At 40.6% G+C, this 18,334-nt stretch overlaps 1 protein-coding gene across 1 annotated transcript in view; it reads left to right on the plus strand.

The window, feature by feature from the left end:
• AMACR (alpha-methylacyl-CoA racemase) overlaps positions 1-15,910 on the plus strand; it is a 71,189-nt gene extending 55,279 nt beyond the window's left edge. The window contains exon 6 of the mRNA XM_089689450.1: positions 15,366-15,910. Coding sequence (XP_089545576.1) covers positions 15,366-15,775 — 410 coding nt within the window. The 3' untranslated portion in view covers positions 15,776-15,910. The remainder of the gene's footprint in view (positions 1-15,365) is intronic.
• The last annotated feature ends 2,424 nt before the right edge of the window (positions 15,911-18,334 follow it).

The following is an 18,334-nucleotide window of genomic DNA, read 5'->3' on the forward strand; positions in this document are numbered from 1 at the left end:
TTAGACATTCTTATAATATGTCAACAAAAGTTAGATTTTATTTACATCATTTACACTTTCAAAATAACAGAAAACAAAAAAATGGCGTCTGCAAAAGTTTGGGCACCCTGCAGAATTTATAGCATGCACTGCCCCCTTTGCCAAGCTGAGACCTGCCAGTGTCATGGACTGTTCTCAATTGTTCTCAAGAAGGCTATAAGAAGATAGCAAAGCATTTTCAGATGTCAATATCCTCTGTTCGGAATGTAATTAAGAAATGGCAGTCATCAGGAACAGTGGAAGTTAAAGCAAGATCTGGAAGACCAAGAAAAATATCAGACAGAACAGCTCGCAGAATTGTGAGAAAAACAATTCAAAACCCACGTTTGATTGCACGATCCCTCCAGAAAGATCTGGCAGACACTGGAGTTGTGGTACACTATTCCACTATAAAGAGATACTTGTACAAATATGGTCTTCGTGGAAGAGTCATCAGAAGAAAACCTCTTCTACGTCCTCACCACAAAAATCATCGTTTGAACTTTGCAAATGAACATATAGACAAGCCTGATGCATTTTGGAAACAAGTTCTGCGGACCGATGAGGTTAAAATTGAACTTTTTGGCCGGAATGAGCAAGGGTACGTTTGGAGAAGAAGGGGCACAGAATTTAATGAAAAGAACCTCTGTCCAACTGTTAAGCATGGGGTTGGATCAATCATGCTTTGGGGTTGTGTTGCAGCCAGTGGCACAGGGAACATCTCACGAGTAGAAGGAAAAATGGATTCAATAAAATTTCAGCAAATTTTGGTTGGTAACTTGATGCCATCTGTGAAAAAGCTGAAGTTAAAGAGAGGATGGCTTCTATAAATGGATAATGATCCTAAACACCTCGAAATCCACGGGGGATTACATCAAGAGGCGTAAACTGAAGGTTTTGCCATGGCCTTCACAATCTCCTGACCTCAACGTAATTGAAAATCTATGGATAGACCTTAAAAGAGCAGTGCGTGACAGACAGCCCAGAAATCTCAAAGAACTGGAAGACTTTTGTAAGGAAGAATGGGCAAAGATACCTCAAACAAGAATTGAAAGACTCTTGGCTGGCTACAAAAAGCGTTTACAAGCTGTGATACTTGCCAAAGGGGGCAATACAAGATATTAACTCTGCAGGGTGCCCAAACTTTTGCAGATGCCATTTTTTTGTTTTGTGTTATTTTGAAAGTGTAAATGATGGAAATAAAATCTAACTTTTGTTGACATATTATAAGAATGTCTAATCTGTAATTTGATGCCTTTTGGAGATTTTTCCATCTTTCCTTGGCTTCTTTATGCACATTAATACAAATTTTTAGCTGGGGTGCCCAAACTTTCGATCCCCACTGTATGGTAACTAGAATTTTTATTAGATGGCACTTTAAAAGCCTTTAAAAGTTATCAGTTTCAAGTTAACCATATAATAAGACTTATTGCTCTAACTCCAATATTCGTGTCAGTACATCACGTGTGTCGAAATTGTTGTTTATTTTGTTCTTTTTCCTTCTTCCTCCTTTTTTTTCCTTCTTCCTTTTCTTTCTTCTTTTCTTTTCTTTTCTTTCTTTCTTTCTTTCTTTTTCTTTCTTTCTTTCTTTCTTTCTTTCTTTCTTTCTTTCCTTCTTTCCTTCTTTCCTTCTTTCTTTCCTTCTTTCCTTCTTTCCTTCTTTCCTTCTTTCCTTCTTTCCTTCTTTCCTTCTTTCCTTCTTTCCTTCTTTCCTTCCTTCCTTCCTTCCTTCCTTCCTTCCTTCCTTCCTTCCTTCCTTCCTTCCTTCCTTCCCTCCTTCCCTCCTTCCTTCCCTCCTTTCCTTCCCTTCCCTTCCCTTCCCTTCCCTTCCCTTTCCTTCCTCTCCTTTCCTCCCTTTCCTTCCTTTCCTTCCTTTCTTTGCTTCCTTTCTTTGCTTCCTCTCCTTCCTTTCCTTTCTTTCCTCTCCTTCCTTTCTTTCCTTCCTTTCCTTCCTTTCTTTCCTTCCTTTCTTTCCTTTCTTTTCTTTCTTTTCTTTCCTTTCTTTCTTTCTTTCTTTTCTTTCTTTTCTTTCTTTTCTTTCTTTTCTTTCTTTTCTTTCTTTTCTTTCTTTTCTTTCTTTTCTTTCTTTCTTTTCTTTCTTTTCTTTCTTTTCTTTCCTTTCTTTCCTTTCTTTCCTTTCTTTCCTTTCTTTCTTTCCTTTCTTTCTTTCCTTTCTTTCTTTCTTTCCTTTCTTTCTTTCCTTTCTTTCTTTCCTTTCTTTCTTTCCTTTCTTTCTTTCCTTTCTTTCTTTCCTTTCTTTCCTTTCTTTCTTTCTTTCCCTTCCCATGTGAAGCATTGAGCAAGTGATTTAGCTGCTTATAGATCCATAATGCATTCATAGTCGTAAAAAAGAAAAAACAAAAATGTTAAGTTCAGTGTAGTAGTTTACAAGTATATGCAATTATATTCGAGCTTATACATGTAGATTGCAGCACTGGCAGTCAGAAGCGGATGAAGCAATATTTTGTGCAGTTATATGCATATGCATGTTTATGCAACTGTACATGTAAAAATGTGAGCTCTTTATGGAACATAACTTGTATTTTTTACTCAGAATCTTTCTGCCAGCAAGATTCTGCGTATAAACATCAGTAAATGATTGTATATGTGTGCATACCTAAAGGTTTCAGAGGTTTCTCAGCACAGAAGATATGATTAAATCTTAGAAACTGCATAAATATCATTTCAATAAACTGAAGGCGATATGGTAGAGCAATGTTTTCAAACTCTTATTTTCTGTTTAGTAATCCTGTAAAAGAAATCTACTGTCATGCCGTTACCTTTTTCACCTTTGATGACTCCTAACGCAGAGCAACTGCACAGCTAAGTGACAAATATGGCAGTTTCTGTGCAGCTGATGAAAAATATTAGGAATTGCTGAGGGAACAAATATGGCAGCTGTCATTGCATTGCTGACTTGGATTTTAATGAAATTTTAGGGCTGTCAGATGGATCCTGGCATCACCAAGCAGTAATTTCTGATTTAGAATAAACATTCACAGTGCACAATAAACTTTTTAGACTTGAGCTTCCTACCCCATAAGAAGGACATTCTCAACCAGGATTCCATGAAGCCCTAAGGTTCTTTCAGAGTTTGCCAGGGTGTCCTTGAGATGAAGCTGATTGACCTCCCATTTGATGATTCCTGGGTAGTTTGAGGGCCACGTAGCAGAGCCAGCAGCACGGCACCAATGCTCCTTTGTAGCTGTCTGTGAGAGTGGCAGTCTGACTACCACTTTATAGGGGGGCATCCTTTCCACCGACCTCTGATGGAGTGGTTTTAGCAGGCAGCTGCTGAGATCTGACAATTATTTCTAGGGTTTCCTTAGGGTAAAATGGTTGAGAAAGGCTTCATAAAGTGGTTGTAAAAACCTCAGACATAAAATATGAACAAAACATATCCCTCTATAGTGTGTGCTTCTGTTTTGATTTTGTCTTTTTAAGGTTCTTTTCATTAGAAGCAAGAAAGCTTAGACCTCTGCAGTGTATTAATGTGCCTTTACTAAACAAAAAATGCTGTACATACAAACTTTAAGGGGTTAAATCACTTAAAGTATAACTGAATGGAAACTTTTTTTTTTTGTAGTTTTGGATGGAGTGGAAAGAAAGGGAGATTGACTCTATTTGTCCTGTGACCAATATCACTATAAGTGAAAGAGTCTAAGCTTTTCATTGGTCACCATAGTAGAAATAGAGGGGGGATATCCCAATGTGAAATAGTTCCTGGTCACATTTTGGGGGGATTTATTATTTTTTATTATCTCTGTTTATTTCCTGTTGCAGCCATGGGACAAAAAGTGAAGAGGGAGCTCCCCAATGGCAAAAAACTGATGGGTTATAAACCTGCTTTTCAAAATGGAAAAGGAAAGCTTTATCTTTATTTTTAATTTAATTCACCTGTCTCAAAACATGAAAAGGTGAACTAACGCACTACATCCTTTCCACTCCCCGGTCCCTGCTGCACTTCCCTCCTCCTTTGGTTATCTTCTACTGCTCACACAGCTGGTGTGGCGGTCTGTGCATGTGAGAAATGCAGTACAAAGCCCAGAGGCTTTGTAGCATCATGGTTGTGAGCAGGCATTGGTCAGCACCAGCACATGACCGTGCTGACCAATAAGAATTGCTCTGAGCTGTCCCGTAAGAAAAAAGGGTACTGAGGAGTGCAGATTTCAAATGCCTGGACTGCTACATCAGCTAGCATGGGCAGTGAAAGATAATCATCCCCACCACTGGGGAAGATTCCTATCTCTTCCGACTCCTACAGAGTTTGAAAAGAGGAGGTGATCCCACATGGACTTTCTCAGTCATATTGTATATTCTTGATCGCAGTGTTCTCTCTTCCAGAGTACCTCCTCAAATGGGAATGTTATCTGGGTGTTACCTTTACTGATCAGCAAAGAGACAGGATTATACAAATGCACAATCCCAGCGCACATGTTCCTGTGTTAAGAGATGGCTGTATGTGTAAGCAGGTGCTGCAGTGACGCTCGGCTGGAACCGAGAACAGCCAGAAGAGAAGAATGTCACCAGCACACCGTAGATCTCCAATGTGGATCCAAAGCTTTGTTAAGCGATCACATTGTTACAGCAAAAGCTATGTTTTGGAGCCTTGCAGAACCCCTTCATCAGGCATGCAACAAGGTCACAAGGCATCCATTTCTTGTGAGATTCAAAAGACTGGAAACACAATTCTAACTAGATGGTATAGAGCAGGGGTCCTCAGACTTTTTAAACGGGGCCAGTTCACGGACCTTCACAGTGTTGGGGGGCTGGACTATAGTTTGAAAAAAATATGAAAAAATTGCTATGCACACCACACATATCACATTTGTAGTGCAAACAAAAAAGGAAAAAACAATACAACATTTAAAATGCACTGTACACTGCAACGCACTGGACACCGCAATACACTGTAACATTCTGGACACCACAATGCATTGTACACTGTAACGCACTTGACAGCAAAATGCACTGTACATTGTAACGCACTTGGCACCGCAATGCACTGTACACTGTAACGCACTGGACACCACAATGCACTGTACACTGTAACGCACTTGACAACTAAATGCACTGTACACTGTAACGCACTGGACACCTCTATACACTGTAAAGCACTGGACACCACAATGCACTGTACACTCTAACCCACTGGACACTGCAATGCACTGTACACTGTAACGCACTGGACACCGAAGTGCACTGTACTCTGATACACTGGACACCGCAATGCACTGTACCTGGTGCCTGGTGTGCTCTCCTCCTTTCCTGTCCTGTTGCTCCTCTGGCTGCAGCAGGTGAAATCTGGGGCTTGCAGGCTGCGAAGACCCAGCGAGCAGCCTACCTGTTTATCGGCCAGAGCCATAATTTTTTTTGTTTTTTTTTTGTTTGTTTTTTTACTGGCCCGGCGGGCCGTAGTTTAAGGACCCCTGGTGTAGAGTCCCTAAAGCCTTACATCAATTGTTCCCTGAGAGCTCACCGCTTCGCTGGAGATGTCAACAGGAGGTGGGCTCTATGCTCCACATTTTCTGGTCCTGTGAGGGTTTTAAAGATTTCTGGGCACAAACCAAACGCTGGATTCTGAAGTTTCCTGGTGTCCAGATGCTGGTTGACGCAGCTGCCATCTTACTGCACTTGATCCCTGTGTTGCTGAAGCGTTATCAATGTTCCCTTTTACTTAATTTACTCAATGCTGCAAAGGTATGTATTCCACTATTCTGAAAACTAACTACACCCCCTCCCATTAAGACTTGGTTTATCAAATTAAATGAAGTTCAACTGATTGATTTTTTTGGCTGAGGCACACCATAGAGAGGAACAGCCCCACAAAATGTAGTTTTTATTTAGTTGGGTTCCCAACGGTCTCAATGTTGGCCCTTTTGTAGTGATGCCCACAACTCAAACAGCCTTGGGCTGGCTTTAAGTGGGCCACATGCATACTTTTATTTACACCCTACCATTCCCCCCCATGAGAGTTTGTATATATGCATTTTCTACCTTTTGTACCTCTCTATTATACTAGCACCTCTGTGCTAGCATAATGTGCCATTGATGTCTTGTATGTGTAACGTGTTCATTGCCCATACTGCTTGTTGTTTTGGGGCCCACTTATTCTTATATGCCTTGAACACTTGTAAATAAAGAATTAAAGAAAAGAAAAATAACCATCCAAGGAGGTAAGTGCAGCAGGAACTAGGGATGTCGGGAGGGTGTTGTGAGTTAGTTTGTAACAAAAGGTGAGCTAATGCACACCCAAATCACAACATTCATGCATAAGGGGTTAATTACATAAGTAAGGCTGCTAGAACCATAGATTGGGTTTCCTCAAGAAAGACCAAGAAATAATACTCTGTAAATAATAGGTAGTGCAGTCAACTTTTTGATTCTCATATATTTATGAAAGAAAGCATCATATAAAGACATAACAGTACATCAGAGCATGTACACCAGATCTCCCCACAGTTCCTCTATCTAGACAGCTACAAGCAATCATATACATTTTCATTAGAACAGGGAGGAGATTCAGGCTGAAAGTACAGCAATTATCAGACATCAAATTGTCAAGTATCAAACATCTGCATAGGAGAAAGCAAGTTATGAAGCAGAAGTCTATATTATTGCTCTGTGGTTTTGAAGATCCTCGTGATTTATAAAGCCTCCGTTTTTTAAATTTGCTTAAAACATTCCAGATGCATCAAAATAACGGGGACGGGCTTTTCTCTTTAAGCTGTGGCTATTTTTTTTTTTTTTTTAAACCAAGACATTGAATCCGTTTTGTCTGATGCACTTGGAATGTATTTAAAGGATATGTTCACTTTTGTAAAAAATAAAAATAATAAATGCACATCTTTTTTTGCAGGTAAAAAAATGTGCATTTATTATTATTATTATTATTATTATTATGTATTTCTTTTTTAACTAGGAGCCTGCAAAGCATTGCACCCGCGATCAGCAGATCGCAGGTGCAATCTCAGTCTCTTGCAGACTGTCAGTGTATCTGCCTGCTCTTGGAGATGAGCTTTTCTCTTTAAGCTGTGGCTATTTTTTTTTTTTTTTTAAAACCAAGACATTGAATCCGTTTTGTCTGATGCACTTGGAATGTATTTAAAGGATATGTTCGCTTTTGTAAAAAATAAAAATAATAAATGCACATCTTTTTTTGCAGGTAAAAAAATGTGCATTTATTATTATTATTATTATTATGCATTTCTTTTTTAACTAGGAGCCTGCAAAGCATTGCACCTGCGATCAGCAGATCGCAGGTGCAATCTCAGGCTCTTGCAGACTGTCAGTGTGTCTGCCTGCTCTTACCTCGTATGCTCAACAGCTCCCTGGTAGTTCATTGAGAATGACAAGCCATCAGCTGCAAAGGATGTTGGTACTTGTAGTTTTCCCATTCATAGAATTATTGAATAAATTGTAAATATAAACGGGAGATCAGGGGGTGCTGGGGCTGCTGCAGACTAAAATCGTAAACCCTGAATACGAGTGTAACATGTTACAAAAGGTGAACTGATCCATTAACTGGTTGAAACTGAAAGTTCAGTTGGGCTTTAAGGTCTCCATTTATGTGGCAAATTCTGAAAATATTCCAAACCAAACCGTATTTAATTTTTTGTATCTTTAAATTTGCTGTAAAATGTTTGCTTTTGTTTCTTTTCTGTATAATATTTTCTTTCCATAAAATGGCTCCTTCCTTTGTGTACAGACAAAAGCTATTCTTGAATCCATGCACGGTATTCTTTGAGGGAGAGACATTTTCTGTTATGTAAGATTAGAGGCCTTTCTTTCCTATATCTGTCAGCTCTCTTTCCATGAATGAACACTGATTATCCCATATGAATGGGTCTAGGCTGTGCGCAATGAATAGTGGCTGGATCTAGTCATTTAGGTATAATAGGCAAACTTGTGGCAGTACACTGCTATTTACATACCGAGTGTGATTTGATATCAGCCTCACGTGTGCGGTTACATGTTGATGGCTGAGGTTTTCATATTTGACAGCAGTATCAGCTACCGTGTGCACAATATTTTCCAGATAAACAGATGCACAGTAAATATACCTCGTAAAATACTTGATTCTTTTACTTCCCCTTACAAAAAGACAATGGCATTGCTTTTGTGGGGAAGCAGTGATCTCTTTGCAGAGGTCCTACACACCCCCTGCTGAGTCAGAACCAGAGCCATTCGGTAAGGAGCATGAGCTGTGCTTCAGGGGGTGTAAATAGGTTGGTACCCACAAACTTTATTTGGTTGGACTGCCCAAAGATCAAGATTTTGAATTGTCTACTGACTCTTTTACATGGGTGTACTTCTGCGTACATTCATGTGAAGGACTGTCTTTGTATGGGATACACAGGTGTTCCATGCATCCACTAGCAGGCAGTCTCATTTCATGTCTATTGGGATGAAGTGGCTTCATGGACACAGCTGCTGGTGCCAATTTGACAGCCATGCAAGTGCGGGTGTGTGTAGACACCCACAACTGCACGGCTGCTAAAACCACTATGAGGCCCTTGTTAAAAAGGATCTTCACCCTGTAAACAAAAAGGCAGCAGCTACATATACTGTAGATCTTGACTTTTAAAATACACACACCTGTCCCAGGATCCAGCGATGTCCTCACCCAAATTGGCTCTTTGCTGGTCTTTACCAGACTTTTTGCGGTTTCACAGCCCACTGTGCATGCATGAGGCACGCTGCACCCTGTTAATAGTCCCGCTGTCTCCAGGGACCTGTGATGTGTCCCATGAGACTGTGGGGCAAGGAGGGTGGGTTGAACTTCTGCTTCAATCGCCTAGATAGTGGGTGCTGGTACCTGTCAAAATATGGTACCAGCCCCCCCCCTCCCGCTGCCATCAGTCCTGTGTCATGCCAACAGTAAGGCATCCGGAGACCATTCATGTGTGGGGTTGCTTTCTCAGCCAAGGGAGTGGGCTCACTCACAAATGTGCCTAAGAACACAGCCATGAATTAAGAATGGCACAAAAACATTCTTCAAGTGTAACTTCTTCCAACCATCCAAGAACAGTTTGGTGAAGAACAATGCCTTTTCCAGCATGATGGAGCACCTTGCCATAAGGCAAAAGTGACAACTAAGTTGCTTGGGGAACAAAACATTGAAATGTTGGGTCCATGGCCAGGAAACTCCCCAGACCTTAATCCCTGCCCCTGCTCCCACCTCACTGGCCAACGGCTCCTGCTGCTGTGTCTCAGCCAATGAAACCAATTTAATCACACCTCCAAAGCAAGACATACACTATATTGCCAAAAGTATTAGGACGCCTGCCTTTACACACACATGAACATTAACGGCATCCCAGTCCGTAGGGTTCAATATTGAATTGTCCTGCCCTTTGCAGCTATAACAGCTTCAACTCTTTTGGAAAGACTGTCCACAAGGTTTAGGAGTGTGTCTATGGGAATGTTTGACCATTCTTCTAGAAGCACATTTGTGAGGTCAGGCACTGATGTCGGACGAGACGGCCTGGCTCACAGTCTCCGCTCTAATTCATCCCAAAGGTGTTCTATCTGTTGAGGTCAGGACTCTGTGCAGGCCAGTCAAGTTCCTCCACCCCAAACTCGCTCATCCATGACTTTATGGACCTTGCTTTGTGCACTGGTGCGCAGTCATGGTGGAACAGGAAGGGGCCATTCCCAAAATGTTCCCACAAAGTTGGGAGCATGAAATTTTCCAAAATGTCTTGGCATGCTGACGCCTTCAGAGTCCCTTCACTGGAACTAAGGGGCCAAGCCCAACCCCTGAAAAACAACCCCACACCATAATCCCCCCTCCATCAAACTTTACACTTGGCACAATGCAGTCAGGCAAGTACCGTTCTCCTGGCAACCATCAAACCCAGACACGTCCATCAGATTACCAGACAGAGAAGCATGATTCGTCACTCCAGAGAACACGTCTACACTGCTCTAGATTCCAGTGGCGGCATGCTTTACACCACTGTGTCCGACACTTTGCATTGTAATTGGTGATGTAAGGCTTGGATGCAGCTGCTCAGCCATGGAAACCCATTCCATAAAGCCCTCTACGCACTGTTGTGCTAACCTGAAGGTAACATGGAGTTTGGAGGTCTTTAGCTATTGACTCTGCAGACAGTTAGCAACTTCTGCGCACTGTGCGCTTCAGCATGTGCTGACCCCACTCTGTCATTTTACTTGGCCTGCCACTTCATGGCTGAGTTGCTGTTGTTCCCAGTTGCTTCCACTTTGTTATAATACCACTAACAGTTGACCATGGAATATTTAGTAGCAAGGAAATGTCACGGATGGACTTATTGCACAGGTGACAACCTATCACGGTACCACGCTTGGAGTCACTGAGCTCCTGAGAGCGACCCATTTTTTCACAAATATTTGTAGAAGCAGTCTGCATGCCTAGGTGCTTGATTTTATACAGCTGTGGCCATGGAGGTGATTGGAACACCTGAATCCAATTATTTGGAGAGTGTCCCAATACTTTTGGCAATATAGTGTATTTTCCTTCCATCCCCTGCTTCTCTATTTACTTGCTGGGTGGAAAAACAGCCTTTGTGAACTCTGCTAGAATTTCTATAAGAGTTCACATAGGGATTGCTTTCTCTCCACCCACATGTGAGCCAACCACTAACACTGTCACCTGATCCTCCATAGCCAGATGTTACAGATATTATCTACATTGCAGGTATTATCAATGCTGAACATCCATATATTTAGTGGTTTTCTTGGAGTTCAGCTTCGAGGACAGAGATGGATATTGTATATCTGAAATCTGACTTTCTAGGCAGGAATTAGATTTTTACAGGAGCTCTGAACAAAACATTTTTCTATGGTTGCAAAGAAGCAACATCTGAATTGTTTTGCCTGTTCTTCAATATCATTGCTGGGTGAAGGTTAAAATGAAAATGCTATTATAAACAACATTAAATTACAAAATGGGTTGTGTGGCAAATTAGCAATTATATACAGTTGTGTTCAAAATAATAGCAGTCAGACATCACTACCCTGATCACTGTTTTTGGTAAAAATTATATTTCTACATGGCAAATAATTTACTAGCAGGTGTAGTAGAGTAATAGAAATCCAACAGACCCAACAGTCATGACATGCATGCTGCTGATTCTGTGTAATTGAATCACTAATTGAAAGGGGCATGTTCAAAATAATTGCAGTGTGGAGTTCTATTAGTGAGGTCATTCATTCTTTGAAAAACAGGTGGCAATTATTGCCCTTATTTAAGGAAGGAAGGCAGCAAATGTACATGCTGTTACAGTGCATTTCTCTCTGAAATTCTGAGGAAAATGGGTCGTTCCAGACATTGTTCAGAAGAACAGCGTACCTTGATTAAAAAGTTGATTGGAGAGGGGAAAACATATAAAGAAGTGCAGAAAATGATAGGCTGCTCAGCTAAAATGATCGCAAATGCTTTAAAATGGCAACCAAAACCTGAAAGACATGGAAGAAAGCGAAAAACTACCATTCGAATGGATAGAAGAATAGCCAAAATGGCAAGGACTCAGCCAACAATCAGCTCCAGGAAGATCAAAGAAGGTCTAAAGTTACCTGTGAGTACTGTTACAATTAGAAGACGCCTATGTGAAGCCAAGCTATCTGCAAGAAGCCCCCGCAAAAGACGTGCTGAAGAGGTTACAATTTGCCAAAGAGCATATTGACTGGCCTAAAGAGAAATGGTGCAACATTTTGTGGACTGATGAAAGTAAGATTGTTCTTTTTGGGTCTAGTGGCCGGAGACAGTTTGTCAGACGACCCCCAAGCACTAAATTCAAGCCACAGTACACTGTGAAGACAGTGAAGCATGGTGGCGCAAGCATCATGATATGGGGATGTTTCTCATACTACGGTGTTGGGCCTATTTATCGCATACCAGGGATCATGGATCAGTTTGAATACATCAGAATACTTGAAGAGGTCATGCTGCCTTATGCTGAAGAGGAAATGCCCTTGAAATGGGTGTTCCAACAAGACAACGACCCCAAACACACCAGTAAACGTGCAACATCTTGGTTCCAGACCAACAAGATTGACGTTACGGAGTGGCCAGCCCAATCCCCGGATCTTAATCTAATAGAAAACTTGTGGGGTGACACCAAAAATGCAGTTTCTGAGGCAAAACCAAGAAATAAAGAACTGTGGAATGTAGTCCAATCATCCAGGTGTCAGAAGTTGGTTGACTCCATGCAACACAGATGTACAGCAGTTCTCAGAAACAGTGCTTATACAACTAAATATTCATTAAGTGATTCAAAGGAAAGCAAAATCTTCAAACATTTTTCAGTTTATATAGTGAATGTTTGAGTTTGTAAAGAAGAATACAAACACTGCTATTTTTTGAACAGTCTAACATTCACTTTTCTTCAATTTTTTTAGAGGAACAACACAAATTTGATATATTTTTCTTCATGTTTTGATTTGGAATAGAATGTGTAGTGTTCCCAATGCATTTGTGTGTATGGAAATAAAAGCTTTTAGAAGGATTTTGAGCTTTATTCACTTTTTTCAACACACTGCTATTATTTTGAACACAACTGTATGTTGTATCAATTTTATTATCAAAGATGCAACCTTCCTTTAAACCTATAAGTGCTGTTACCCAACCCTCTACTAGAAAGCTTGATTATTAGATTCTGCCTTCCCGCTGACTTTTATGGTTCCTGGTATGTTTCCGTGAAATCCAGTTGTGATCTTTTACGAAACAACCGAACAATTATACAGAAAATACATGTCAACAAAATTACCAGACAGCTTGAACTGACCTTTACAGTTTATGCTTCATCTTTATCTATTTGGAACAGCACACGTTTAGTCTACTCTGTAATAGCCTCCCCCTGAGACAAAAGGCTTATCGTGTGACACATAGCATGGTCTTCTTGCTCTATTTAATAGCTAAATTGAGCATGCTTTATGGTTTTTCTTATGGATCTAAAAGCTTAAGATTCTTTGGCTGAAGCTCAGAAGTTCCTCTGCTTTATCAGATGGAACATTGTTGGAAAAGGAGAAAAAAAAACCCAATACAAATACATTTTCGACTGTCTCAGTCAGTCATATGTAGTAGTTCCGAGTCTGTAGTATTCATGTATTCACTTGTAATCCATGCTGAACCCATGTTTACATGCAGTGTAAGTCATGTATGCATTATGTATATAGTAAATGTTAGTGTTTTGTATTTGTGTCTATTTTCTTAGTAGAAATGGTGAAATACGCTCCATTCAGAATAAATACACGAGTCTGATTTTTTCATTTGCTTTAGTATTAGTTTTGGCTTAGTAATATTAGTTTTGCTTATTATTATTAGTTTTAGATCTAGCATTTGTTTTATTAGTATATTATCAGTTGTTATTAATTTTAGGATTCAGTCTAAATTTATTTGATTTTCTAATGGTTGGTGGTGTCAAATTATTGTTTTTTTCTGTGAATATGATTTTTGTTTTGTTTGTATTGTACATACTGCAATGCAACCTGTTTTACTTCTTGGATTCCATCAAACAGCAAGTCTGAATGAAATTTTAAGGGCTTTTGAACGAAGTTAGTTAACGCAATGATGACAAGAAAGAATGTTCTGAGGAACAATTTTTTTCTCTGAATGTTTGAACGAAAGCTGAACATTTGAACAAAGCTGAAACAAATACCCCCCTCTTGTGTTAAGAATTTGTGAATCAATTGTAATAGATTGTTTGGGAACCATTTGAAGATAACTAGCTAGTTACTGGTGATCAATGTTTCTATGTTAAGGGGTACTTGATCTTTGATATCCCATAACTGGGGGTACTTGGAAAGCAACTAAAGTCTGCAGAACTTACCTCTGTTTCAACTGTCTGACGTCCCTGAAGTCCCACTTCCAGCCTTCCTGGAGTTGGTCTTTGACCATCTTTATTGGGCAACATGGCATGACATCCGTACCATGCATGCACAGGAGTTCATTCTTTTTGGCACACTGCCCAGTGTACATTTTAAAGAAGACAGAAGGCAGGTTTATTTTATTGCAGAAGAGACAATGTCTCATCTGCAACAAAGAGCCTGTCTGCTCACGTTTTTTTAATTTAAGACTAGTTCTTCTTTAATAAAAGGAATTAATGGGCTAGTCTAACTTTACCAAAAAAACTGCCTATGGAGGTAAGGGGTGCCTGTAGATTAAAACAAACTGTGCAGCTTTGACTAAAACAAAATAATGTACTAACTATAGGTATTGACCATTTATGTACCTCTGAAGGCTGGCCAAAAAAATCCGTGCCTTGGTTCTAGGGATTTGCTAAGGCACTCCCAACCAATTCAAACTCCCTTACATGTGCTCTTGGTCCCCTGTCACAGTTGCTTTTAGTTCAGCTATGTTGCAACAGAGAAGGTAGTGGACCACATGTGCAGGGGTTTTAGAGCTCATTCTTGTGATGGAGGGAGTGACTAGTAAGAGCTGGGAGTGTCTTTGCAACATCCTAGTATCAAGGCAGGATGATTTTCAGTCAGACTTCAGGAGGTACGTAAATGGCCTTCACCTATGGTAAGAGCATTATCCAACTCTAGCCAAAGCTGCACAGTTTGTTTTTATCTACAGGCACCACCTACATAGACTTTTTGTAGGAAAAGGTGAACTAACCCTTTAAAGGAAAACAGTACTAAGATAATATGAAGACTACCATTGAACTTAGAACATGCCAGCTGTCTTTGGTTTCAATAACTGCTGTGGTACAAGAGCAAAAAAACTAGTGAAGTTATAGTAACTCAAAGTATTGAAGCAGCGGATCATCATAGAAACACACACATATCCAGAGCTCCACTGAAGACTGGCCTCTCCTGCACATGGACAACCAGAGTGCCGGCCATCACAGTTTGTCTCCATTCTTTCCTGAAAATAGGAAAAAATCAGCCGCACTTCAATTAGCTCTTCCTGCAGTATTTTTTTTATAATCAGTGCATTGACTGCGTACAGTGATGTCACCAACCCAAAACCAGCATTCCTTGATGTGTTTCACCACTCCTGACTTCCCCTATCCTTGTGGGCAAGCCAGGAGTTGTGAAATGTGTCAATCCTGGTTTTGAAGGGTTGGAGATGTTACTATATGCAGTCAGTGCACTGATTATTAAAAATACTGCAAGAAGAGCTAATTAGAGTGGGCGGCTAATTTTTTCCTATTTTCGATGGATCAGCATGACAGACCATGCAACTAGCATTTTCAGAAGGTGAGGTCAGCAATAGCAGTCTATAGTTTACTTATTACAGGTTATCATTAATAAAATTGAAAATTCTTGATCTACGGTATTATGTAAGTAAACCTGTATAATTGCAGTATTTAGCACATCATGTGGTGATGTATATCCTATTCTCTGGTTCCCTGCAGGTCTAGACCTTGACCCCTCTGACCTCCCTAGTCAGATGAGCTTCACCGATTGGCCCAAACTGAAGAAGATATTTACTGAAAGATTCTTGGAAAAGACACAAGAACAGTGGTGTGAGGTGTTTGACGGCACCGATGCCTGCGTGACGCCCGTTCTGACCTTTGACAACGTAGCGGCACACCCTCACAATAAAGAACGAGGTTCTTTTGTCTGCAACGATGAAGGGGAAGTGAGCCCGAGGCCAGCGCCTGTCCTTTCCAGAACACCCGCTATTCCTGCAATGGGCAGAGATCCTTTCCTTGGAGAGAACACATATGAAATACTCTCTGAAAATGGCTTTTCCGCTAAAGAAATTTCTGATCTTCAGGCTTCCGGTGCAATTGCCTCCAATAAACCAAAATCACAATTATAACTTTAACCTAGAGAACTAGAAATTGAAGATTCATTTAATTACATATAATTACCACTACATGAAACATATTTTAAAGAACAAATATTTTTTTACAATTGCACGTAAATATCATTTTTAATAAAAGTTAAAGGTTTATGTTGTTTATGCTGGTCATTACATATAAATTATATTTCCTTTTATTTATATGCAGTCCTCACATTAAAGCAAATGCATCACGGAACTAGGCAATTCAAACTGAGAAGATGATGAAAAGTCCATAACCATAGTAACCACATTACATATGAAAACAGTCAGTAAATCTAGAGATGTAGACTGCTGAAGATGTATGTAAATCTCTATCCTTCCTGTAAGGGTTCAGATAAGTCCAACTGTTCTTCATTTAAGGTAATGTGTTTTGCTATACTATATAGCTTTAAATGTTTCATTCAGGACCCAAAACTACTTTGATGGAAATGCAGTATATTGCACATGAAATACATTTGCTTGCATTAACAGCCAGTGAATAGGACTGAAAACTCTTCAAATGTTTCCATGTTTATTCTTACTCTTAAAAGAAGCCTGTTGATTATAGAGCTTTAAAGTTAATTTGTGGATAAGCTGTGGGCATTCACATAGAAGTACACCTGCACTATATTTGGTAACACCACACCATCGAACACTTATTTGTGTTGTGCAATATAGCACATTAGTGTTTTTCTTTATTGTATATGTTCAATGGAGTGCAACTCAGAATAAACTCATACCTGCTCCCTATCATGCTTTAAAACGCACGTTGCTAAAATGCAAATGTGCAGAGCCAGCCTTACAGGTAAAAGAGCAGGACATGGTTTTGGAGAAGAACAGGAAAAATAGGATCAAGGTGTTTGAACAAGAGTGGAGATCAGAGAAGCAGGAGCAAAGAACAAAGGAGAGGTGGGTATATAAGCTGGGTCTCGGAGGAGGTCAGGCAGTAGAAGCTGGTTCTTCGAGGGGATCAGGCAGTAGAAGCTGGGTCTTAGAGAACAGCAGGGTAGTAGGAAATGGCTCCTGGAGAAGAGCAGGGTAGTAGGAGATGGCTCCTGGAGAACAATAGAGCAGTAGGATTTGGGTCCTTAAGAAAAGCAGGGCAGAAAGAGCTGGGTCTAGGAAGTGAGCAGGGTATTAAGAGCTAAGTCGTGGTGAAGATCAGGCAAGTAGGAGCTGAGCCCTCAAGGTGACCACGGCAGTAGATGTTATTTCCATTAGCGAAGTAGGGCATTTGAAGCTGGGTTTTTGAGGAGAGCAGAGCATTAGAAGCTAGGAGGCTGGAGGAAAGAATAGTAATTAGATCTGGGTCTTGAAGGTAAGCAGATAATTATTGCTGGCTCTTGGAGGACAGCAGGGCAGTTGGAGAGCAGGGTACTTGATGCTTAGGTTCCGAGAAGCGCAAAGTATTAGCAACTGTTTCCCAGAAGAGTCTAGGGCAGTAGAAGCTAGATTTGTAGAGGAGATCAGGTCAATCTGAGCTGGGTCCTGCAGGAGAGAAGGGTAGTCAAAACTGGGTCTTGCGGAATGCAAGGTAGTAAACCTCAAGGAGAGCAGGGCAGTAGGGGTGGTTCTCTTTAGAGAGCAGGATAGTATAGTAGTAGCTAGATCCTGAATGAGAGCAGAGCACTAGTAGCTGGGTGGCTTAGGTGAGCAAGAGTTTAGCAGCTGGGATCTGGAGAAGAGCAGAGTAATTGGAGTTTGGTCTTAGAGGACAGTGGAGTAATTAGAATGAGTTTTGAAGAAGAGCAGGACACTAGGAGCTGGGTGGCATAGAAGAACAAGGCGTTAGGGACAGGGTCCTAGAAATGAGCAAGTCTTCTCAGAACTGGGTTTCAGAAGTGGGCAGAGTAGTTGTGTGAAAAAAAGGCAACTGTCCCAACCTATAACCAGTCTTAGCCACAAGGTGCCCATGGAAGGGCAATGCACATTTCAAACAAACGATTGTCTGTATGCTGTGGGCCTAACTCTGGAAATGTTAGAGTTAGGCCTGCAGTATACAAAAACTCTTGACGTGGGACTGCAACTTGCGCATGTATTTACAAATGTGTACAAGTGGTTGTTTTGCAGGCTGGCTGGTAAGGGTGCTGGGAAATCCTTTGTTTGTGAGGGTAGTAGTGTGGCAGTAATTACTGTTGTTCCCAGAGGAGAGCATGGTAGTAGGGGCTGGGTCTTAGAAGAGTGCGGAGCAGTTGCTTGGTCCCAGAAGGGAGTACGACAGTGCCTTTTGCACATTCTAACAAGTTAGTGCCACTTGATTAGTATTATTTATATTGTTAATTTGTAAATGTTGACACAATGTATCTCTCAGGCCAATTTCCATGGAGACAAATTAACCTACTGGTATGTTTTTTGGATAGTGAGAGGTAACACAAACATGAGGAGAATATACAGCACTAGATACAGACATTAAAAACAAATGAAACAGCAGTCGCTGCCATCTCAGTGTAAATTTATTTCAAAAATTGCACTCACATTGTAAACAATCATTACTAGTCCTCTGGTATCGGCAGAGCTTGGCAGGGCAGGGTACAGCAGAGTGACAGGTGCTGGACA

The sequence above is a fragment of the Staurois parvus genome, unplaced genomic scaffold (assembly GCF_062004578.1).
Source record: "Staurois parvus isolate SC_StPar_1 unplaced genomic scaffold, SC_StPar_1.0 ptg000475l, whole genome shotgun sequence".
Lineage (NCBI taxonomy): Eukaryota > Metazoa > Chordata > Amphibia > Anura > Ranidae > Staurois > Staurois parvus.